Source organism: Capricornis sumatraensis, chromosome 4, assembly GCF_032405125.1.
Source record: "Capricornis sumatraensis isolate serow.1 chromosome 4, serow.2, whole genome shotgun sequence".
In the NCBI taxonomy this organism is placed as follows: domain Eukaryota; kingdom Metazoa; phylum Chordata; class Mammalia; order Artiodactyla; family Bovidae; genus Capricornis; species Capricornis sumatraensis.
The window spans coordinates 153,565,296-153,590,133 of NC_091072.1; the positions used below are offsets into that span (position 1 = coordinate 153,565,296).

The window sequence follows — 24,838 nt, forward strand, 5'->3', positions numbered from 1 at the left end:
GAGCGGAAAGGAGAGAAGGGAGGGGAGGCTAGTGAGGAAAGGTAGAGGAGTGAGGGACACGGGGAGGGACTGTCTGACTAGCTGGGTGGAGAGAGGTCCAGGGATCCGTTCTCCGGGTGGGGCATGCATGTCCGCTGAAGGTTTCTCGTCGTATCCACACCTAAAGTGCATTTTAGAGAAGGGTTCTTAATTGGTTGGGGATGGGAGGAGGACGCAGGATCGGTGAAGGGCACGTGTAGTTGAGCACCCCACACTCGCCCGCAGGGAAATATGCAGCGTTCTCGTCTGAGGCTCCTTTATGTGGCGGGATCAGGAAGGAACCGCCCAGACTGGGCAAGACCGATGCGTCCCCCCCACCCTCCACCACTGGGAGCAGGGAAGGACAAGGAGAGATAACGGCCCTGGGTGGATTAGAGACCCCGGGGCTAACCAAGGGCCAGTGGGTGCTCCCTAGCCCCCTCAGTGCCCATCTACTTCCCCAGGTCTGATGGTCAAGGAGCCAGGAATCTTCTCCCTGGTTGCCCCAGGGGAGGATGTGAAATCCCCCGGGTCTCCGCTGAGATTGGCAACTAAGGCCAGATCCCCTGGGACACTTTGGAGGAAACTTGACAGGTATGAGCTGCTGACCTGGGGGCACGGTAAGGTGCATGTGTGCTTGGGGATATGGATTACTCTCACTCCACCCACCCTTGATGGGGGTGAGAAGAGCATCTTCAAGTCACACTCTTCTAGTGGGGCTCCCCTGCCCCCCTGCCAGGGCATGGGGTTGGAGCCCTCAGTGGAGCCCGATGGGGAAAGCCGGGTGCTCCTCACAACTCCAGGGTTTCTCTTTGGCTGAGCTCTGCCAGACTTGCTGTATGACCTTATGTTGTTCATTTTCATCCCTGATTTTGTCCTCAACTCTGAAAATACCTGGCTGGCCACTTGGCTCTCTTCCCAGGGTTTCCCAGGGGATCTGTGTGAGTGGACAGTGGGATCCAGCGTCCCTCATGCCCACCTCTGAGAGTGCAGGGAGACACACAGCCTGGGTTTGAATCCAGTTCAGCCACTGGGACTTTAAGTGAGTTATGGAATCTCTGTGAGACTTAGCTGCCTCATCCGAAATTGGCATTCATTTTATCTACAATGCATGTTAACTGTAAGTCAAGGGCACTGAAACTTTGGGGTGCATTGGAATCACCTAGGAGACTTGTATAAAATGCATTGTATAAATGCCTTGTGTGTCTTATCTCCAGAGATTCTGAATGGGTGGATCAGGGGTGGATCAGGGAAGGAACTGGGAATATGCATTTTATAAGCAGCTCAGCTGAGTCTAATGCAGGGTCCTCAAAATACACTTCGAGCAATACTGCAGTAATGAGTAGAAATCACATGTCAAATGCTTGGCAGAGTGCCTGGTGCTTAGGAGGTGCTTAATGAGTGTTTGTTGAGTGAATAAACGAACAGATGAAAGAATTGATGGATAACCTCATTTCCTTGGTCCTTGACTGTCTGGGATTAAACCAGGGCTGGAGTTCAGGTCAGCTGGTCTTTGCCTCCCCCTGCCATTCTTCCCAGGCCTCACCATCGGACTGAAGGAGCTGCCTTGGCCTGACTCAACTGATATGGAGGGGGTGGCTGGAAATGCCCCCTGCGAACACTTTGAAGCTGATGTGCTGGCCCAGAGCTGCTGTCAGGACTGCTGCCACCCTGAGGAGGCCCAGAGAGCAAGGCACCAGGTGGGTAGGCTTCCCAGAGTGGTTGGGGTGGTTTGGGACAAGGCAGTCTATGATGTGGGTGCTTGGCCGGGCCACGAACTTGCAGCTGAACCCAGACACTGACCTTCCTTGTGGTCAGAACCTCTGTCTTCCCAGTCTGTGCAGTGAGGCGGTAGAACCATGCTCATGTTTCCCGAATGCCAGTCGTTCTCCTGCTCTGACCATTTTTTGCCAAGCCTCATTATAACCTATTTCTTGCTGTAATGTTGCTTCAGTTGTGTCTGACTCTTTGCGACTCTGTGGACTGTAGCTCGCCAGGCTCTTCTGTCCATGGGGATTTTCCAGGCAAGAATACTGGAGTGGGTTGCCACACTCTCCTCTAGGGGATCTTCCTGACCCAGGAATCGAGTCTGCGTCTTTTAAGTCTCCTGCGTTGGCAGGCGTGTTCTTTACCACTAACGCTACCTGGGAAGCCCATTACTTGCTGTATTATTCTTTAAATCCACACCACCACAGATAGAAAACTAGGATCATGTCCTTCATATAGAAGATCAAAAGGAAAGAAAGGAAAAGGAAAAAGAAAGTCAGAAATGCCATTAAATTCTAACCAGGAAGTATCGTTACAGGCTAAAGGCTCTGAGCTTGGGACTTCCCCAGCAGTCTTGTGGTTAAGACTCTGTGCTTCCACTGCAGAGGGTGCTGGTTTGATCTCTGGACAGGGAACTAAGATCCCACATGCCAAGTAGGGTGACCAACATTTTTTTTAAAAAGGGGTTCTGAGCCTGGGTCCTGCTGTCTGTCTGTTAAAAGGGAGATTGGTAGGTGTTAGGTATTATAGATACCCCATACCCACTGAGGGCTTTCTCCTTGAAGGTACTGGAGGAGTGAAAGGGGAGGCACTTTCTCACTTTGTGATGGATGAAGTTTTAGGCTCAGCCCTGGTCTGTGTAAACCTGGGGTTATAAGAAGCATGAGACCGTGACTCTTCAAAAGTGCTTGACGCTGACCTCCTAATGACTCTGCTATTCCCAGTGCCCCTCTTGAGCCTGGTGGCCGTCTCCATGCAAGCATTAGGCTCTGAGAAGTGGTCATTATAAGGGGGTTGCTATTCAGCTTTGGAGCCAGGCCGACCAGAGTTCCAGTCCTAGTTTGCCATTCGCCTGCTGTGTGACCATGAGTCATTGACCTCTCTGGTTTCACTCTCCTGATGGGTAAAGTGGGGCAACAAATCCTTTCTCTCAGGGCATCCAGCCCTGCGTAACCCAAGTCACATGTGGCTAATTCAGTACACACTAGTTTCCTTTCTTCCATCTTCCCAACCAGAAAAATAAACCTGGGAGATTCTTTTCTACCTGTCCTGATACTGCCAAAAATAGCTCCCCAGCCCTCAGCCCCAAGTTCAGGAAGCAGATGCTTGAAAGCCCTCTGAGTCCGTCTCCCCTGCAGATGACCTTCTCCCAGTGGGTGGGGGGATGGCAAACTTGGAACAGGAGAAGGAACCTGGGTTCAGACACGTCTGAGTGCTAGTCTCAGTCCTACCCCTTCCCAGATGAGACCTTGGGCCATCTTGTGTGTTCACATGTATTGAAGAGGTGCTTTTTTTCTTCTTTTACTTTTTTAATTTTATGGATGTACCACAGGGCATGTGGGATCTTAGTTCCCTGACCGGGAATCAAACCCTTGCCTCCTGCAGTGAAAGCATGGAGTCTTAACCACTGTACTGCCAGGGAAGTCCTGAAGAGGTGCTTAAAATGTGTCAGGCATTATGCTAGATTTGGGGAAACAGTGCTAAATAGAACAGGCAGAGTTTCTGGTTCATGGGGTTTGTAGTCAAGCAAGAGAAATGGAGACAAAGTAATCAGGCAAATAGTTCATGATGGCTGAGATAGATGTTGTAAAGGAACAGCAAGTGGCATGAGGATAAATGGTAGGGTATTGGGGAATGTTATTCCAAGTGAATGATATTTTAGCTGCCTGGTGAGGACTATGAGGGCATGGCCAGTGAGGTTGGGGGAAGAGGAGGGAAACAGTGTGTGCAAAGCCCCTGAGGCAGAAAGTAGGAGGCACACTTGAGAAGGGAGAGAAGCCAAGGATGGAGAGTGGGGTGGGGAGCTGGTCTCACCAGCCTTGTGGGGACGTTAGACTTTTCCCTGAGAGGCATGGGGAACCACTAAAGATTTTAAACACGGGACTGATGTGATCAGATTTGCATTTTCCAAAGTCACTCTGACTGCAGGACAGTGAATGGACAGCTGAGTGTGAGTGAGCCAGGTGACCAAAGAGGAAAAGGTGCAATTACTCTCGTCAGAGATGACGGGGATTTGGGGATGGAGGCAAATGGACACATTTCAAAACTAACTGAATAGGAGAATGTAGAGGATTTGGCCGCTGAGTAGCGTGAGGGGCCAGAACATGGTTGACTGCTAAGTTTTTTCCCAGGGCAGGGTTCCTGGGATAAGAGGTTTGTTTGGAGTTGTTTGGGGTGGTAAGCACAAAGTGCCTGGGGGACACAGTGAGGATGAGGGGGCTTTACTTACTATAAAGAGCTCAGGAACCAGACTCAGCGGAAGATAGAGGCTTTCGAGTCATCAGGATCTAGCACTGATGAAAGCCCTGCTCACAGATGAACAGGTTCAAACATGTGGAGTCACGAAATCTGTGTGTTAAAAAAGCACCCCCCGGCATGGATGGAGCTGTGCGTTTCCCAGCTGAATCCTTAATTACACTGTGAAGCAAACTCATCCCTGAGGGGCCTGATAAATGTATCACTTGGGGTTAGAGCCAGTTCTGACGTCTTCACCTATGTTGGAAAATGCAGGGACATCCCTGAAAGTTCAGTGGTTAAGACACGGAACTTCCAAGTCAGGAGGCATGGGGTCTGATCCCTGGTGGGGAACTAAAGACCCCATATGCCATGGGGCATGGCCAAAAATAGATACATTAAAATAAAATCGAGAATTTTTTTTTTTAAGGAAATGCAGAAATGGCCCCAGGCCCCAGAACCCTTTCCAGAAGCTTACTTCAGCTCCCCTAGGCTCCTAGGCTCTGGATGCCTCTCTGCTGTGCTCTCAGCTGAGTCTCCCAGGCTGAAAGGTGCGGGCGGGCTTATCCCTGGAAGTCACACAGTCTTGACCGGGTCGTGGCCAGGTTCTGGATGGAGGGGTGAGGGGCTAAGTGCAAGGGTCTTGCTGTATGTCAGGCTCCACATATTCCTTTCCAATGCATCTATTCTTAAGTGTATTTAACATATCATTGATTTAACACTAATAAAGTTCCATTGATTGTTTTTACATTGTTTATGATATTAATATGTACAGACCAGGCAGTGTTATAAGCCTTTTACTCATTAACTGATGTAATTCTCATAACACCCCTAGGAGGTGGGTCCATTAATTACCTCCACTTTATAGATGAGCAAACCAGGCTCAGAGAGGGAAGTCACTAGGCCGAGATCACTCAGCTGGGAAGTAGAGGCGCCAGGATTGGGCCTGATGTTTGTCTGAGGCCAGAAACAGAGCACGTGCTGACCCGCCAGACAGGAAATCAGAGCTGGGGACTAGCTGCTGGGCCTACTCGTGCGGGTGAGGGGTAGTGATGGGGCTGGAGGTAAAAGCAGGGAGCAGGTACCAAGACAAACTGGGGGTCCTGGTGGCCCCAGCTGGGCTGGGACCCCTTGACGATGCCCCAAGAGCCACTCCCTCTTCATTCATGTGGCAAGGTCCCCAGGGCAGCCAAGGCGCCAGGCTGGGCTGCAGTTCTGACACCTCCTGCCACTGGGCGCTGATCAGAATCTGGCTCTGGGGCAGGGGGTGAAACTGAACCCAGCTGGGCATTCTCTGGCTCAGCTTGGCTCAGCAGACACTCCAGCCCACTCCTTGGCATTGCCCAGGTCCCCGAGGGTTGGCCTCCCTGTAACCCGGAGACTCTGTGCCCACCCTGGGGCTATAGCCTCCGCCCTGGTTCTGGGCTCCAGGGTCCCCAGGGAGCCCGTGCCCAGGCCCCCCGCCCGTCCCTGCTCTCAGGTGAGCCGCGAGGATCAGGTTCCTGTGGTTTCATGTCCTGCATTGTTCTTGGCTGGGCCCCGGCTTATGAAACAGTAATGAGGGGCCCCTGCTCCCACAGCTGGGCCCTCTAAGGTTTCTGCTGCCTCGGCCGCCGCCGCCACGGCCCAGAGTCGGGGCCTGGGAGGGCGGCAGCGCGGGGGCCTGAGCCGGAGCCCCCCGGGGACAAAGGTGCTGACAGCCGACAGCTGCCACCGCCGGAGCCCGCCGCCCAGGTAACTGGAGAGGAGGCGGGGTGCAGAGTGCCGCGGCCGCTGTCTCCCCTACTGAGGGAGGGCCCTGCCACCCCAGGAGATGGGGAAAAGTGGGGGGGCCATCCCAGAGGTGAGCAGCCGTTCCCCCCGGGTGAGCCCAGCACCTGCCTTCGCAGGTGTGGCCCTGCTTAAGGCTGGAGGCAGCGAGGAGCCGGTAGTTGGTTCAGGGACCCCTTCCCCACTCCTGGGACCTTGACCTTCCAGCCCTGGAGCCCCAGACTCTCCTTTTGGAGGGCGTCTCTCTCCTTTTCTCCAAGGTCTCCTTTCCCATCTCTTCCTCCCTTGGACATTTTCCTACATTCTCTGGTCAGCTTGATCCTCCCCCTTCCCGTCGGTCCTCATCCATGTCTCTTGGTGACAGAAGACCCTTTGGGATCCTTTTGTGCGCTTCACATCCTCAGGCACACACTCACACATGTGTGCCAACACACAGAGGCTTGCTTGTGTACACAAATCTAGTGGGTATGTTGATGCCTGTGTTTATAAACACATATAAACAAATGTATATGCACTCTGTAAACAGACGCACCAACATACCCACTGGCCATGCACACGTACGTGCACACGCGAATCCTTGCACACACCGCAGGAATTTACACGAACACATACCTACATACATGTGCGCATGCACACACCCTGTACCTCTGCCAGTCCCCAGCTTGGGTCCCCAGGGGCGCTTCCAGTCTGACGGACAGCTCTCCTTGAGAAGCGGAGATCCCCGAGGAGCTGTCTGGAGACTTCCACACCGCCTGGTGGGGGGAGGGGCTGCGAAGGGGGAGGGGAGCCTCCACGTGGGCCGTGAGCTGCCTCCTCTCCAACTCTGTCTTAGGAGCCTGGGAGGCCTTCGAGCGCTGAGGTGCCCTACTGCGACCTGCCCCGCCGCCGGCCTGCCCCTGAGGACCCGCTCAGCACCCCGACCTCCAGCTGCCAGTCTGTGGTGGGTCCGGGCCGTGGGCCAGAGCGTGAGAGGTGGGTAGTAGGACCCTGGGGCCTGAGGAGGGATTCGCAGGGTAGGATGCCCTCACCCCTCTCACCCCGCACCCCTTCATGATGGCAGCCTCTGCCTGTGATGGCTGCTGGCGTGGGTCACATGGTCCGTCCACTTGGCCTGGGCACAGGAGCAGTGGGCACGTTCCTTTGGGGGATGAAGCAGCCGTGTAACCACCCTGTGTGGGCATGGCCCACAGCCTGCTCACATCTCCTGGTTCCTTTTGCTTTAAAAGATTAAACAGTCTCACACCCAGGGGCACTTGTTATCACGCACCTATCTGACCATGCACTGCTCCAGGCTGTCTCCACTCTGGGCCTCAGTTGGACTGAAGTCCCTCTTTGGGGCCATGGTGCCTTGGAGGCCATGGCTGAGAGTCTTGAAACCTGAGTTCTAGCTTCAGCTCCCTCCCTGATGGGCTGCGGGAACTTAAAAGCAAGTTTTGGCCTCTTTTTATACCTCAGTTTCCCTGTTTTTTTTTTTATTTAGAGTTATTGAATCACATCAGCATTGTTTTGGGACTGTGTGTTCCTATTTAAAAACAAAACAGTGCTGAATTCAAATGTTTCAGAAAGTCTGGGATAAACAAATTTGAGTATCTTTTTTTGCAGGACTTGTCAGAGGTTTTAGTTTGCTAGTATGCATTGTGCTTTTGGGTGGGGAAGGTAGAAGTATGTAATATATTTCAAACTTATTTGCTCACAGGCCTCTTTTAAAGGTCATCACCCTTTTCTATCTCACAGGCTGATCTGTGGGTCACTCTTTGGGGATAAAGCCAACTCTAACCTACTGGCTTCTTTAAAGCAGGGCTTTCTTTACAGCCCCGTCCCTGGTATCCATACTGGTGGCCCTGTCACTTCCCCTGGAGCCCTGCTACCTCTCAAAGCCCCCCATTAGCCCAGCACGATTCTGTCTGCTTAGTCTTACCGAGTTTGGGATTCTCTCTTCTGCTCCAGGGACATGGTTAGGGCTGGGGCCACAGCCCTGAGTCACAACGCTTTTCTGCCTTTTCCTAGCTCTGTGACCTTGTCCAGTCCCTTCACTTCTGTGAGCCTCAGTTTCCTCATCTGTAAAATGGGAATCATTACACTCACTTAAAAGGGAGTGTTTTGGAGCTAAATGAGATAGGCCCTGAGAAGGGCGGAGCACAGACAGCCCTTGGTGTTAGCTTTCTCCTCCGCCCAAACATGGGCTGTGTGTGTACCTGAGCCGTGGTGGGGTGTTACTCCTTAACTCCTATTACTTTGAGGGAAAAAGTCATGAGTCTGTCTCCTCTCCCAGGGGCCCGCCAGCAGGGCTCCTGGCAGAGGGCTTCACAGCTGCCTCCAGGAGCCGGGAACCTGAGGCAGCTCCCTACCTGGAGGGCCTGGCCTCCTCCCCGTGTGGCAGCTTCAACGAGAGCCCTGACTCTGGCACCAGTGAAGCCCCTGATGATACCAGCGACTCATCATTGGTGGTGAGATGGGGGCGGGAGGCTAGGGCAAGAGCAGGTGTCAGCCCCAGGCCAGCCCTGGGATCCCGCCCAAGCCTCCAGACAGGGCTGAGCCTCTCACACCAGGGAGAGGAGCCCACGCTGCCCATGGAGGGGCGGGGACTCTGCAGGGCCAGCCAAGTGGGGCTGAAGGTCTGGCTATGACAAGATGGAAGCAGGCATTTCAGCTCCTGGTGAATCACCAACGAGCTCCGGCTGCCAAAATCTCTCAGCTCACAGAGGCTGGGATGTTGGGTGTGGTGCCCAGAGCAAAAGTGAGACTGGCCCTGGGCCCTGCCCTGGTCACACACTGGTCAGCCCCATAACCAGCCCTGGCATAGATCTCGGAGGATCAGAGGAAAGAGAGAAGGCTGGGGGGCCTGGCAAGGGCAGGGTTTGGGGGTGGTGGCCGTTTAGCCGGGAAAAGAGGAGACTCAGGGGAACTTCCTTTGAGGGGAACCCTCAAAGGTCTGTCCTGGGCCACAAGAGGCAAACTGTCCATGAGAGCATAAGGGAAAGTGAGAAGATTCAGAATAAAACATCCCAGCCCGTGGGCAGTGTCCTGGGAAGTCTTACCACCCCTCTCTGAGGCAGAGACTTTCATGGCCCTGACGTGGGGCAGGAAACCTGAGTCTCAGAGAAGAGAATCGTTCTACTTGAGGCCATACATCTGGGAAGCAGTGGGGCTAGGTTTTGAAAACACCTACTTCTCTGGGGATTCTGGAATGTCTCTGGGGTGGGGCCCCTATACTAAGGCCCTGCTACCACGTGGAGTCTGACTCCCCTGGGTACAAGTCTCCTCCCGCTGTATGACTTTGGGCAAAGTCTTAGCGCCCGTGGACGTACCTACTGCACAGGGTCGATTGAAGATCCCAGCACAGTCCTGAGTATACAGCAGGTGCTGTTTCAATGTCAGTTCCTTTCCCTTCCATCTACCCATCTCACGCGGGGAGTGCAGGCTCTGGGCTCTCTCTTTTTGCATTCCAAACAGACTTTCTCCTCCCCTTCTCGGGCAGGACTGGGACACTGTTGAGAGACGGGAGGAGGACCCCAGTGGGGACAACTTCACCGTGATGATCCCACGGAAGTCGCAGGAGGTGCCAAGGGCTGATGGTGCCCGCAAGGCTCCTCCTCTCCTCACCCAGGCCCCTGTGGGAGGAGGAGACACTGCAGGCCAGAAAAAGGAGGGTAAGTACCTTCTGCCAAGCCAGGTTGGTCCCTGTGACCACAGGTGTGGTGATGGCCTGGGAACTTGGAGCCAGATAGCCAGGTTTCTGGTCACGTGGTCCCCTGGTTACATCTTATTTTGACAGCTTAGATCAATAACAGTAACAGTTCCCATATAGTTATGGAGCAGACATAATGTGCCATGCAACTTGCTTTAAATACATCATCTCACAACTGGTGGGTCAGGATCTTCAGGCTGCAAGTGACAGAAACTGACTAAGTGAAAGTCTAGGGGAATGACTTCAGGTTTGGCTGGATCCAGGTGTTCAGGCAGCATCAGAAATCTGGTCTCTGCTCTGCTTACTTCTGTGTTGGCTTCATTCTCAGCCAGATCCTCCCCTGATGATGACATGCTGAGCAGCAGCAGTGCCAGGCTGTATCTTAACCTAATTTTCAACTCCCACAGTAAAAGGGTACAGTCTTCCCTATTGATGCAGCTGCGGTCCCAGGAAGGGTTCTCCGTGGACCCAGCATGGTTCTCATGCCCAAACTGGTGACCAGGGATGGGATCAGCCCCATGTGCAAACCTCATGGTCTGAGAGTCAGGGAGAGGAGATGGCCTGGAGGAAATTAAGGTGATGTTTCCAGAGAGAAACAAAAGACGCTGGTCAGGCCAAGCCCACTGATGCCTGTGACACTGGTCCACCCTGGATGCTGGGCCGTCCATCACTACTCCACTGTGTTGCCTCCAGGCCCGTGTCTTCAGCATCACGAGAATTTGGAGATGTGAGATGGGGCATCCATGTCCTAACCCCACGGGGCAGTCTGGGCTTTCCACGGCCCTGTAGCATTCAGACATCAAACATATGAGCACTAACTGTGCGTAAGACCTTATGCTGGACACCTTGGGTGTTCAGGGGGAGATAGACATGGTCTCTGTCCCAGAAAGCTCATCATTCAGTAAAGCAAACAGACAGGAGATCAGAAGCCCAGGACACAGGAAGAGCAGAAACAGCTGCAGGGACAGAGGCAGAGCAGAAAGAGCTGCATTCCAGCCAGGGAAGGACTCAGAGGAACACCTTCTGGACGTGGCGCTCTAGCTGAGGAAACTGCTGAGTACAGGCTAGGAGTGATGAGGGAGTATCCTGGTATGCACAGCTTCAGCAAAGAGGGAGGTATATAGTTGGGCCAAACCATGCAGGGCCTCGACTCGAGCCAAGGGGTTTGGACTTTCTTCTTCTCTCTCTCTTTTTTAAAAGTGTCTCTATGTCCTTTATTTTTTCTTTGTTATTTCTCTGACTGTGTCGGGTCTGAGTTGCAGCATGTGGGTTCTTCATTGCGTTGTCATGCAGGATCTTTCATTGTGGCGCACAGACTCTAGTTGTGGCAAGCAGCTTCAGGAGTTGTGGCATGCAAGCTTAGTTACTCCAAGGCATACGGGATATTCAGTTGCCTGAGCAGGGATCGATCCCCCATCCCCTGCACTGCAAGGCAGATTCTTAACCATTGGATCACCAGAAAAGTCCATGGACTTTCTCCTCCAAGAAGTAGGGAGCCACGGAAGGTTTTTGAGGAGGGGAGTGATGTCATTGGTCCTGAGCCTTAAAAGAGTTTCACTAGGGCAAGGATGCAAAAGATGCGGGGTGAGACTGCAGGATGAGAAACCAGGTAAAGAGACTGTCATGGCCACTGTAGGAATAACTGGTTTAGGCACAATCACTGGCAGATGCTAAATTCCTGCATGAAGGGTTGTTGGGGAACAGGATATTCACGTGGCCTCAAAGTATCATCCCTCAGATTACACATCGATTACGAAGGGAAAAGACATCCTTAGGATGGGGAGATCTGGCAGACACCAGCTTAACCAAGTGGTCGCTCAGCATCCTAGCATGGGGCAAACTGGCTGGGTGCCCCTGCCTGGTGCACAGGGGAGGACACAGCATCTTTTCCCAGTTTGGCTGCTAAAAAAAAAAAAGAATCTATCACCTGCCTCTAATCCCAACAGAACATCAGACAAACCCAAACTGAGGGATATTTTGCAAACTAACTGACAGGATTCTTCATGAAAGACCAAAAAGGACTGAGGAACTGTTCTTGAATAAAAGAGTCAGGGAAGCGAAATGCCATGTGTATCCGGGCTTGGATCTGGGATAGGAAATAAAGAGCTATGAAAGACATTATTGGGATAGAGGGGAAGTTTGAATGTGGACTTTATGTATTGTATCCATGTTGTACTTCCTGAGTGTGATGACAGAAGCAGCCTGTCCTCACTCAGGAGGTGCACATGGAAGGGCTCTTTGGTAGCTCAGACAGTAAAGAATCTGCCTGCAGTGCAGGAGACCCAGGTTTGATCCCTGGGTCAGGAAGATCCCCTGGAGAAGGGAATGGCTACCCATTCCAGTATTCTTGCCTGGAGAATTCCATGGACAGAGGAGCCTGGTGGGCTAAAGTCCATGGGGTTGCAAAGAATTGGATGTGACTGAGTGACTAACACTTTTCATGGATGGCTTAGAGGTGAATTGTCATGAGGTCTTTTTAAAAAAATTATTTATTTATTTGGCTACGTGGGTCTTGAAGCACAGAGGATCTCCAGTCTTCACTGCAGCACGCAGGATCCTTCAGTTGTGGCATGTGGGATCTAGTTCCCTGACCAGGGATTGAAGCCGGGGCCCCTGCATTGGGAGCTCAGAGTCTTAGCCACTGGACCAGCACAGAAGTCCCTCCTTATGCTTTATGTCCAATCAGCAGCAGTTCTGGTCAGCACCTCCAAAACACATTCCAAAATATGTCTCCTTTTTGCCGTCTCTGCCACTGCTCCCTGATCAAACTAGGGGATATTGCTGGAGCCTCCTCCAGTCTCTGGATTTGCCAGGCCCCTTCAGTCCATTCTCCCTCCAGCAGCTGAGCCATCTTTTAAAAACATTCATCAGATCTTGTCAGCACCCCACCCCCACTGCCCTGCCCTCTCAGGCCCTGGGGAGAGGGCTTGTGGGAAGAAGTGCCTCCCCAGTGTGAATGGGCTGATCGTGGTGGGGTTTTGTACTAGACATCTGCTTTCTTGCTCTTAAACACAGGGTAGGGGGGTGGGGGTGGGGGAACCCTCACTATGTGACGGCAGTGACTGCCATCCACCTGGTGGCAAGCTCCCAAATTGCAGCAGGAGGCCACGGCCTGGGAGGAATCAGCCAGGTGCAAGATGCTGGGAACGCTTTGACATCCCTCTAGGGCTCCTCCCAGTTTGCAAACACACTGGATGGAGCAGGCTGTGCCGAGCCCCCGGCTGGCTGAGGGACAAAACACAGATGCCCTGACCATCTGCATAGTCTGCCCCGTGTGCTCAATAAAGGGGCTGCAGGAATGAAGTCAGATCCTGGTTGGGCCAGGCTCAAAGGATGCACTGATGAGGGGAAAGGGAAGGAACTGGGCCTGGGGTGCTAAACCAGCTGTGAGCCTCTGGGAGGGGCAGGAAATGCCATCTCAGCCAGCACCCAGGCTCTCACCGGGCTGGAAGACTGCACGACGAGGCAGAGCTCGGAGCTGGAAGGTGGTGGTGCAACATTACTGCTCACTTATGGTGTACTAGACACAGGAGACACAGCTGTAAGTGAAAAGGTGAGACCCCTGCCCACAGGGACCTTGGAGGCCAGAGGAGGTGGGCAGAGCCTTGCTGGCCGTGGGAAATGCCTGGGTTTTATTCCAAGTGCAGTTGGGAGCCCCGAAAGTGGTTTGTGTGCTTGTTTTTAAATCTTTTAGAATAGTTGCAAAAATCGTACAGAGAGTTTTGATTATACTCTTCACTCGGTTTCCTCCATTGCTGACATCTTACATAATTATAGCCCAATCATCAAAATTAAGAAATTAACGCTGGTAACAATGCTGCTAACTAAACTCCAGACTGTCTTTGTTGTTTTAAACGTTTATGTGTTTATTTGGCCGTGCTGGGTCTTAGTTGCCACATGTGGAATCTTTTAGTTGAGGCATGTGAACTCAGCTACAGCACGTGGGATCTAGTTCCCTGACCAGGGATCGAACCTGGGCCCTCTGCATTGGGAGTGTGGAGTCTTAACCACTGGACCACCAGGGAATTCCCACTGCAGACTTTCTTTGGATTCACCTTTTCCTCAAATGTCTCTTTTCTGTTGCAGGACCCAATCTAGAATCCCACTTTGCATTTAATCATTATGTCTTGTGAAATTTCTCCCCTCTGAGATAGCTCTCAGTCTCCTTATAAGCTGGGGTGGTCTAGCTAGGTTTGCTCTTTGAAAGGATCTCCCTGGGTAGATGATGACCTTGTGCCCGGAGTGTACATGTTGGAGGACTATTGTAACCATCCAGGTGAAAAAGGAGGGAGGCTGAGAGCGGGGAGGTGGGAAGAGGTAGATGAGAGAAGGTGGCAGATTTGGAATGTCATGGGACGTCAGTCCATCAGGCAACAACAGGCAAAAAAATTTTCTCCTCGGGGGCAGTGCTATGCTGGCTTCCAGGATCCTAGTTCCCTGACCGTAGGTGGAACCCGGGCCCTGGCAGTGAAAATGCCGAGTCCCACCCACTGGGCCATCAGGGAATTCCCAGCAATGAAAACTTTAAGTGCCACTCTGTGTGTGGTTCCAGTCCCCTGAAGGGCACTAGAGACTCAGCGTTCAGTGATACCAGCTCAGAGAGCTTGGAGGAGGCAGAAGTTTCGAAGTAGGAGAAGAGGGATTACTTTTTTGTTTTTTGGCCAAGCCATGCGGCTTGTGGGATCTCAGTTCCCCCACCAGAGACTGAACCCTGGGCCAAGGCAGTGAATCCCAGCCACTGGGCCACCAGGGAACTTCCCAGAAAAGAGGACTCTGAAGCATGGCCTTTAGTGAAGGCAGTCATGGCCCCGTCAAGCTGAGGCCACAATAGTCTTTAGTTCTCTTCTGAAGCACCAACCCAGGGACGTACGTGCACAGGGCTGGTGGCTACCATATGCTTGGGGACCAAGGGACTGAGATGGGTGGAGGGTGAGAGGCACCATCATGCTGCCCCTTCATGGGGATGGGGGTTGTGAGGGTGTCCCTCCCTGAATAGGGAAGTTATGCGAATCCCTTAGACTAAGGCTTCTTCAACTCTGGCGTGTGTGCAGATGGCCTCGGAATCTTATTAAAATGTGGATTCTGATGCAGTGTGCCCGGTGTGGGTGGTGGTGCTGAGAGCCTGCATTTCTAGAAACCCCCTCAGGTGAGGCCATTGCTGCCTGTTCATAAAAAGAAATTTCTAGAGCTATCACACAGGAGTCTCACTGGAAGGGAGGGAGGAAGTTCTGGGAATCCAATTGCAGAAAGTAGAACAGAAATGGAAAGTTGTTGGTAGCTGCTATGAGATCCAGCTCTTCCTCTCTGGGCTCACAGAGGCAGTTTTCAAAACTACTCTTGAAGAGTTTGCTTCTTTTCTGAAGGTCACTATGTGACCTTTGGCTCTACCACCCACCCCACTTTGATGGAGTCTGCCTGGTTTTCAACTTCAAATGCCTGACTTCAGCCTGAGAGGGGCGCCTAAGCCCTCCTGCAGTCTGCTTGCTCCGAGGGGCAGAGGTGTGTGAGGACCTCCAAGGAGATGGTATGGGGTCTGCCCCAGTCATCCATCCTAGGGGACCAGGAAAGGTAGGCTGTGGGAGCCGCCTGGACCTCTCCGCTTGTCTTGAAACTGCCTCCTCTCTCTAGGCTCTGGAGGTGGGAACCGAAGTGCCGGACAGCACTGGGCCAAGCTCCGGGGAGAAAGCAGGTACTTTTCCTTGGAGCAGTCCCGGTCGGCGCCGACCCCTGCCTCCCCCGCGACACCACAGAGTGGTCTGCGTAGTGCCACCTCCCAGGCTTCCTCTCTCCATCGCTCTGCCCCAAGGAACGCTGTCCAGGCTGCTTCCCCACAACGCGGGGCCTCCCGAGCCTCCTCTCCCCTCCGAATCATCCAACGGGACAACGCTGGAACCTCACCTACTCAACAGGATGCCCCCAAGACCTCTTCCACGCAGCGGGACACCCTCAGAGCAACCTCTCCTTCAAGAGTTGCCCCACGAGACAACCTCAGAACCTCATCCAGCCGACAGGACACCCCCAAGGCCTCTTCCACACAGCGGGACACCCCCAGAGCAACCTCTCCTTCAAGAGTTGCCCCACGAGACAACCTCAGAACCTCATCCAGCCGACAGGACACCCCCAAGGCCTCTTCTACACAGCGGGACACCCCCAGAGCAACCTCCCCCTCAAGAGCTGCCCCACGAGACAACCTCAGAACCTCGTCCACCCAACAGGACACCCCCAAGGCCTCTTCCACACAGCGGAACACCCCCAGAGCAACTTCTCCTTCAAGAGTTGTCTCACGAGACAGCCCCAGAACCTCATCCACCCAGCGAAATAATCCTTGGGTTTCTTCTCCCCCAAGAGCCACCCAGCAAGACACCTCCAGAGCCTCTTACACCCAACAGGACAACCCTCAAGCTCCTGTTCCAACTTGTACTCCCCAGCGGGGCAACCCCAGGCCTTCTTGTGCGCCACAGAACACACTTAGAAGCTCTTCTGCCCAAAGGGACAACGCTAAAGCCTCTTGTACCCAACGGGACAATCCCAAATCCTCTTCCTCATGGCGGGAAAACCCCGGAAGCACCTCCTGTCAGGGCTGCACCCAACAAGACAATCCCAGAGCATCCTCTCCCGATCGCTCCTCTCAGCGGAACAACCCCCGGAATGCCTCTCCCCACCGTACTAACAAAGACATCCCATGGGCCTCCTTTCCCCTCCGGCCAACGCAGAGCGATGGCCCCCGAACATCTTCCCCATCTCGCTCCAAGCAAAGTGAGGTTCCCTGGGCATCCATTGCCCTCCGGCCAACCCAGGGCGACCGGCCTCAGACCTCATCTCCTGCTAGACCAGCTCAGCGGGACTCACCGCAGTCTTCCTCTGGGCCCACCCAGCACAACTCACCATTCCAGGCCACTGCCACCTCCCATAACCCAGGCCACCACGGGGCCTCCAGGACCTCCTCACCTCTGCATCCCACTCCCCGTGGTGCACCCCAGACCTCTTCCGAGCTCCCCCAGCCTCCGTGTGCTGTGTGCATTGGGCACCGGGACGCCCCTAGGGCCTCCTCGCCTCCTCGCTATTTACAGCATGACCCCTTCCCCTTCTTCCCAGACCCCCACACCTCTGAGAGTGAATCACCCCACCATGATCCCCCCTATATGCCCCCAGCCGTATGCATTGGACACCGGGATGCCCCCCGGGCTTCCTCACCCCCCCGCCACCCCCAGTTTGACCCCTTCCCCTTCCTCCCAGGCACATCGGATGCTGAGAACCAGTCCCTGCAGCATGATCCTCCTCAGTTCCCCCCACCTGTGTGTATTGGGTACCGTGATGCACCCCGGGCCTCCTCCCCGCCCCGCCAAGCCCCCGAGCCCTCCCTCTTGTTCCTGGATCTCCCCAGAGCCAGCACAGAGAGCCTGGTCCCCTCCATGGACTCTTTGCGCGAGCCTCCTGCCATCCCCGCACCGGTATGCATTGGGCACCGCGACGCACCCTCCTTCTCATCTCCCCCTCGCCAGCCCCCCGAGCCCTCCCTCTTCTTCCAGGACCCTCCTGGGACGAGTATGGAGAGCCTGGCCCCCTCCAGCGACTCTCTGCGTGGCTCCCCAATGCTGCCCCCTCAGGTGTGCATCGGGCACCGGGATGCCCCTCGCGCCTCCTCCCCACCCCGCCACCCGCCCAGTGACCTAGCACTTCTGGCACCCTCTCCTCCTCCGGGCAGCTCGGGGGGCTCCTGGGGCTCGGCACCCCCAGGGGAGATCAGGCACAACTTGGAGAGGGAGGAGTACAGCGTGCTGGCCGATCTGCCCCCACCCAGGAGGCTGGCCCAGAGGGAGCCGGCGCCGCAGGGCAGCAACAGGGGCCGCACCCGCAGCCCCGGCCGCGCAGAGGTGGAGCGCCTCTTCGGGCAAGAGCGCAGGTGAGCCCAGGATGGGGGCGGCCAGGTGGGCTGGGGAGGAGGCTTGGCAACAGGCCAGGTGGAAAGTCTGCAGGCTTAGGTTCCAGATGAGGAAAGGGCTTAGATTCCCCGCCTGCCACTTCCTGGCTGTGTGACCTTGGGCAAGGCACTCCACCTCTCTGTTCCCAAGTGCTAGAGTTGTTTTGGACAATTAAATGATAATACGCATAGCCTAGTAGTTAAGAGCAAAGGCCAGGGTCAGGCAGGCTGGGTTCAAATCCTGGGTCACAGCCATTCCCCAACCTATGTGATGCAGCAAAGTGATTTACCTACTTGAGCCTCAGTTTCCTCATCTGTAAAATTGGGACTTTAATACATTTGTTTAAATGAGGTCAAACTCTTCGTTGGAGAGTCACAAGTTTATTTTATTTTTTTCCCATGTTATGTGAGGGGGGAAGAAAAGAGTCCATTTTTTTTTTTCTGCTTTGACAAACAAAACTCATGGGTCCCATACATTTCAGAAAACAGAGATGTCAATTTAAAAGTATGGCCAGGGGACTTCCCTAGTGGTCCAGTGGCTAAGACTCTGTGCTCCCAATGCAGGGGGCCTGGGTTCGATCCCTGGCCAGGGAACTAGATTCCACTTGCTGCAACTAAGGGTTCACATGCCACAACCACGACTTGGCACAGCCAAATAAATGAATACAAATAAATTTATTTTAAAAATATAGCCAGAGCCATATATCTTAAATAAGAGAACCCGCAGGATGGCAGACTCTTTGGAAGTTCAATGTCCCTTTTCTGGGATACAATGACAGCACCTGAAGTCCAGACATCACACGAATCTCCTTGGTCATCGGCTTCATTTACACAGGCGTTTAAGACCCAGCAGAGCATCTGCTTTTCCACAGCCTCAGGGAGGAGAAACATTCCCTCCAGATCCAGCTGAGATTTTCATCAGCAGTTCCAGCCTCATAGTCTTTAAGGGTCAGGGCTGGAATTAATTAGTTAGGGACCCAACCCCAGTTAGGGTCAAGAGAACCAAAAACATATAGGTCTGAAAGTCTTGAAACTTTCGGTGTAGAAGTCAATAAATTACAGCGTATTTACGGAGACCAAGTTGTACAACCATCAGCACAACCTAATTTTAGAACATTTCTATCACTGTAAGGAGCCGGTAATATTTTGCATCCACAGTCCCTCTTTTCGTTGTCCCTTAGACAACATTTTCTCTTAGATTTGAATCTGCATGAAAAGTCTTATCTCTTCTTCTTCAGATTTCCTTTCCCAAAAAGTTTTATCCATTTACTACTATCCAGGTGACAACCTTTGTGGGCTCCAGCCTCAGTGTAAAATACACTTTTTGTTAGTTTTTTTTTTTTTTTTTCTAGAAAAGTTTTAAGGGTCACAACAAAGTTGAGTGGAAAGTACAGAGATCTCCTGTGTAGGCCCTGTTCCCACAGGTGCACAGCTGCCTCCACTATCAACATCCCCCGCCAGGGTGGTCCACTTGTTATGAGCCATAGGCTTACACTGACGCATTATCACCCAGAGTCCACAGTTCACAGCAGGGTTTACTCTGGCGATGCACATCCTGAGTTCAGACAAACGTTTAATGATACGTGTCTACCATCAGAGTATCACAGAGGAGTCCCTGCAAACCCCCTTTGTCTTTGACTTTTTATTATGACTCTTTTTTAAAAAAGATTATTTATTGTTTTAATCATTTGGCCATACCTTATGGCATATGGGATCTTAGTTCCCCCACCAGGGATCAAACCCAGTCCCCTGCATTGGAAGGCTAGAGTCCTAACCACTGCACCACCAGGGAAGTTCCATAACTCTCTTTGGTTTAATGTCAATTTGCATACGTTTGACTTTATCTGGTAACTCAGCAGGGTCTTTAAACCAAAACTGAATTTTCTTTCTTTTTTTTTTCTACTGTGGTAACTTTTAGAGAGATAAAAGATTTGTTGCAGAAGTCTGGAATATGTTTATAGTTTGATTAACCATTTAATTGTTTCTACACAGATTCTTCATTTTATTTTGCTCCCTTTGAAGTAGATTATCTTTTTAAAAAGCTTTATTAAGGTGTGATTGATATATAAAAGTTGTATATTTAACATATATGTTTTGGTAAAGTAGATTATTTGCCTTTTAACCAACGTTTTACAACTCTACTGAGTAATTAACATTTCCCTTCTTGTATGGTATTTTTTTCCAAGTAGGAAACCATTTGTCCTCTGAAGATAAAATTTGAAAACCTATTTAAGTATCTGTAAGGGACAGGCTGAAATTCATGAATGGGTGGCTATAAAGTGATACTTTTCTCTCATTTATTCATTAATATATTTATCCAGCATCTACTCTAAGCATCATTCTCACTGAGCCTGGAAAATTTTCCTTAAAGGGTTATCACATTAAAGCATTAGGAATTTTGGCTTGACATCTTCATTTCCTACCCTCTTAATGCCTTTGGAATCTTTTTTTTTTTTTAATTGCAGTATAGTTGCTTTACAATGTGGAATCTCTTGTCTTAGAATCGTATAAGCATTTCCTAGTGTCTTAAATTCAAAACAGAGCCTTCACGGAATTTGCTAGACTTGACAGCTGTTGTTCTTTAATACACTCTGCAAGTGGAAGAGCCCATCCAAGCTTTCAAAGGAAATGTATTTCCTTTGTCACCCTTGGTGCAGCCACACCAACCCTCAGGAACACGTAGTCCAAGGAGACACTGTTGCTTCAGCATCAGAAAGGCTGGGTCTCAGTTGAAGGGTCAGAACCTTCTTGATCTCTCCATCCCACATGGCGGGGGACATCTCAGAAGGAATACTCATTTAACACACTGAAGTTTATATGGAAAATGCCCTCACTCGGGCGAGAACACACATTTGCCTCACCAGCTGCACAGGGTCTTTCCTGCCATTCTCCCCACCTACTCAGCGTTGGGGTTTTTACTTCACAGAGGCTCCTGGTTCTAAGAGAAACTCACTCTAAGGTTCAAATCTCACAGAGCAAGGAAACTCTCTCACTTCCAATTGGATTAAAAATCAAACCTGAATAGGCAGCCTTCAAACCCAGAAACACTCCAGAGTGGGGAACTTCAGTTCCCTGTGAGTCACATGCCAAGAAGTGCCAAAACAGCAAATTCGTTTATGGATCTGATTCTAATGACATTGACAAAAGCCATAAGACAGGAACAAAGCCCAAGCCCATGATTGTTTTATTCTCCAAACCTCTATAGAGTTTCAGCCTAGTCTCCAAGCTAGAGGCAGACTCCAGAGCACAGGGCCTTGCTCAGACCTGAGCAGAGATTCCTCTTCCTGTTTTGCTGGCTTGATCAAGGTCAGCACCTGGTCATCTTTCCCAGGCTCCTCCTGGTGTGGTTTAGCCACCAGAGACCTAGTTTCATTTGTCAGTTTAAATGAAGTCTGACTTTCAAACCCTCTCGCAATAAATATCCTAAATGTCCAGTGGAGTTGTTAGGTCTTATATATGGGAGGGGAGAGATGTGCCCAGATTCTGTTCAGTGTTCCTACATTTCAACAGAGATGTCATGTTAGATGTTAATAGCCATGGCTACCAATTATTAAGCAAGACAGCTAGCTGCAACTAGGGACTTAGGGGTTACCTTTGTTGGATGTGGTGACAATGCCTAGTTTGGGTGTCTTATAAATGACATTTGCATGAATGCTTTTATGTTGGCCTTTCTGCAATTGTGGAGAAGAGGGGATATTTCGTTCTTCTGATCTTGCTAAGAGCACTTTTACTGATAGCTAGGATGGCTGCAAACCTTTTAGTAGCAGGGGGAAAACAGGTGGGCCTCAGAAGTCCAAAATTTACCATATGGGCAGGAAGAAGGGAAAAAGAATGGGAGATGGTAGCATATGACATTATGCATCTCTGATCGCCTCCTCATGGCTTGCAGGAGATGAGGTGAGATAGTACAAGTGCCTGGAACCCAGGAAGTGCTCCATAAATGTTTACCATTAAGATCATGTGTGCGCAGTGCTTGGTACACAGTAGGTGCTGAATAAATCTTAATTCCCACAAGGACCAGTTGAGATGTCTGTGGGTGAGCTGTGGGCCACTCATGGGATAGTGGCCAGAAGGAAGCACTGAGTGAGACAGGAGGGGTCAAGGCCAAGGTGGAGCCCCCTACTTGTGCTCACCCCTTTTCTCACTTCATCTTCACAACAGCCCCGTGAGGCAGGTAGACTACTATCCCCATTTTGCAGAAGGGGAAACTGAGGCCCCAAGAGGCTCCTCCCTCACTCCGGGCCCTTCATCTAGCTTGCAGCAGGTCCCTGAATCTGCCGCTGGGGGTGGGAGTGGAGCTAGGGTGCCGGGAGTGGGACAGACCCAAGGGCCCTCAGAGGGGCGGCTGCGTTTGCTCATAGGAAGTCCGAGGCACCGGGGGCCTTCCAGGCCCGGGACGAGGGGCGGTCGCAGTGGCCCAGCCAAGGTCAGAGCCAACTTCTCCGAAGACAGTCCAGCCCTGCCCTCGGCAGGGAGGTGAGCACGGCCAGCCTGCTGGGGGGCCCCTCTACCCCCAAGGGGTGGGCCATTGCTTCTCCTCTCCCCCAGATGCTGGGCGGGGGTCCTGGGAGGGAGGTTCTTTATGATCAAAATCCCAATCATGGGTGTCCAGCTCCTCTCTCTCCCAAAGAGTCGGCAAAAATGAGGCAGACCCCAGTTCATCCATCTTGAAGATGGCTGTTCCATGCTGCCCTCTTCCTTCATTAGGCATCTACCAAGTTGGGAAGTTTTCAGGGAAACCTCCCATGGGTCAATCCAGCTCTACAGGCTGTCTCTTCTAGGGTGGGGATTTGCGTGTTTAAAGTAGCTCTTAGGTGGCAAGGCCCACCCAGGGATAGGGTGTTGGTGGTGGAGATTTTGGCCCCTGAGAGCCCAGGTTGGAATCAGTATCTTGGGTGGAGGGGTGGTGGGAGAAACTGGAAAGTGAGCAGCTCTTCTTTGTGGAAGTGAGGAAGGTGGGTGAGAGGGAAGGGCTGACACCCCCAGGAAGGGAATTCAGGGGCCCTAGGTACTCTCTGACCTGCTTTAATCCAGCCTGCTGTGAGGAGAGAGTTTGCAACTCCCCTGAGGCCTGGCTAGGACCCCAGCTGCCTGTCCTCCTAGACAGACCCCACCCAGCCAGGGGCCTGGAGCCCCACCCACCCCCTCACCTCATCCTCAGGTAACCAAGCTCCCCGCGAAGCAGGCGGAACCAGCCCGACGTAGCCGCACAGAAGCCCCTCATCCCAGGAGCCCCGAGAGGCGGCCTGAGGGGGACCGGTGGCTCCAGGGGTCCTCGCCGCCCCCGAGGACGTCAGCCAGAACTCCTGAGAGGGAACAGCGGACACAGAGACCCCTGGAACGTGGCCGGGCGGGCCCAAGACAGCCCCTGGGAGGGTGGCGGAGTCAGGAGGAGCCACCAGGATCCCGGGGCCCACACAGATGCCTGGAGAGAGGCTGGCGCAGCCAGGAGGAGGGCCCGGGCCTGCGAGGCTGGCAAGGACTCGGGGAGTCCAGCCGGGGGCCTGCCAGAGTCCCAGAGGGAGTGTGGAGGGGCCCTCCCAGGGAGTCTGAGAGCTGGAGCCTGCTGGGCGGCCTCTCTGGCCACAGGAGGCAATCAGAGACCTGGGAGGAGCCCCCGGACAGGTCAGCTCGGCGCGGCTGGGGCAGCCTACAGGAGCTGTCCAGTCCTCGCCAGCCTGTGAGCCCCCCAGAGAACTCCAGGGCAGGCCCAGGGGAGTTCTCGAAATCCCAGAGGCCTGAGACGTTACCAGCCGTGGGCAGGGGCGCCGAGGAAGCCTGCCCACACTTGCATGGCCCTGAGAGGCAAGCTGAGTTTGACTGGAGGGACCTGGTGAGCCTTCTCGGGGTACCCAGGGAGGGGATGTGGAGCCACCCGGAGGAGCCTACACTCACCTCCCATCTTCCGAGGCTGGACTGGGAGGGCCTCCTGGAGCTCCTGCAGGCCCAGTTGCTCCACAAGGACCCAGCGGGACACTGGGTTGGCCCTGGCCAGGCTTCCCCAGGCACCAAGGATACCCTGGAGCTGGAGCAAGACCGACACAGCCAGCCTGAAGGAGGAGCAGGGGCTGCACTAGTCAATGGATACGACCCAGGGCAGTGGCCCCAGAGCTCCGCTCAGCCGTCCAGCCCCACCAGCATCTCCACTCAGTGGCCGAAGACCAAAGTGACAAGCGGGCCAGAGTCCTCAGCTACAACTGGTCTGGAGGAGACGGGTCAGTTGGGGAGCAGGAGCCCTGCAGAGGGCCCCAGCTCGCCACGGCGGGAGGTAAGTCAGTCTCATTAACCAGGGACAGCCTGAAAGTCAGCCCCACCCGACACAAGTCTCCCGAAAGGTCACGCCTCAGCTCCTGCACACCATCTCCCTCCTGACCAAAACCTGTTCCTACCACCAAACTGCAGTGATAACACCCAGCCCTTTCTTTGAGCATTTACTAGGTGCTAAATCTTGATATGAATGTTTTATGGTATTTTCCTCATTTACTCTCCACGGAAATCTGATGAGAAAGGCAGTATTTACAGATAGGGAGTCTGAGACACAGAGAGGTTAAGCCACTCACCCAAGATCACACAGCTAGTAAGGGCTAGGGTAGGGGTGGACCGCTGGTCTGCTCTGTGCAGATCACCCTGAGGCCTCCCACAAGATGCTCTGACCAGGGCCTTCTCCCCTTCTGGCCCTACAATACTTGGTTTGTGTTGCTTTCTGGTGGCCTCTACCTGGCCCTGTCTGGGACTGCAGCCAATGTGGTCACGTTCCCCTCCCCACGGCAGTATTCCAAGTTCCTTAAAATCCAGGATGGCTTCACTTACCCCTCTCTGGCCCCTGCAGCGCCTCTCAGGCCCAGGGAAGGAGTTGTATAAATGCTTATTGGTCTGAGCTCACTGCTGAGACGGCTGCTTCAGTGGGGGCCTGTATGGAAAGCAGGCCCAGTGCCTGGCACATAGTGGATGCCCACCAAGTCCCTGCCTTATCTCTTAGGCCCAGGGGCAGGGTCACAGAGTCAGTGCTGCCCCGAGCGTTTATGTGAAGATGGGAAGGGTCCTAGAGAACAGACCCCTGCAACCTGGCCTCAGCTCACCAGGGACGCAGCATATTTTGACGCCCAGCTTCTCTTGGTCCCGGTCTTCGGTAGTGTGGGACCAACTGCTCCCCCGACAGGCACCACTGGGGCAATGTGGAGGTTCCTGCTCCTTCATCCAAACTCTCCTCATCTCCATGA

General features: G+C 53.1%; 1 protein-coding gene and 1 non-coding gene across 2 annotated transcripts; one reads left to right on the forward strand and one right to left on the reverse strand.

Annotated features, from left to right (window-relative positions):
- Positions 1-1,604: 1,604 nt before the first annotated feature.
- LOC138078798 (TRIO and F-actin-binding protein-like) lies at positions 1,605-24,838 on the forward strand. Its single transcript, XM_068971539.1, has 10 exons — positions 1,605-1,718; positions 5,834-5,973; positions 6,034-6,166; positions 6,842-6,981; positions 8,282-8,456; positions 9,488-9,659; positions 15,326-17,600; positions 21,980-22,094; positions 22,780-23,886; positions 24,752-24,838. The coding sequence occupies exons 1-10, from the start codon at positions 1,605-1,607 to the stop codon at positions 24,836-24,838; spliced, it is 4,458 nt and encodes a 1,485-aa protein (XP_068827640.1).
- TRNAG-CCC (transfer RNA glycine (anticodon CCC)) lies at positions 13,650-13,722 on the reverse strand. Its single transcript has one exon. It is a non-coding gene; the product is annotated as a tRNA-Gly (tRNA).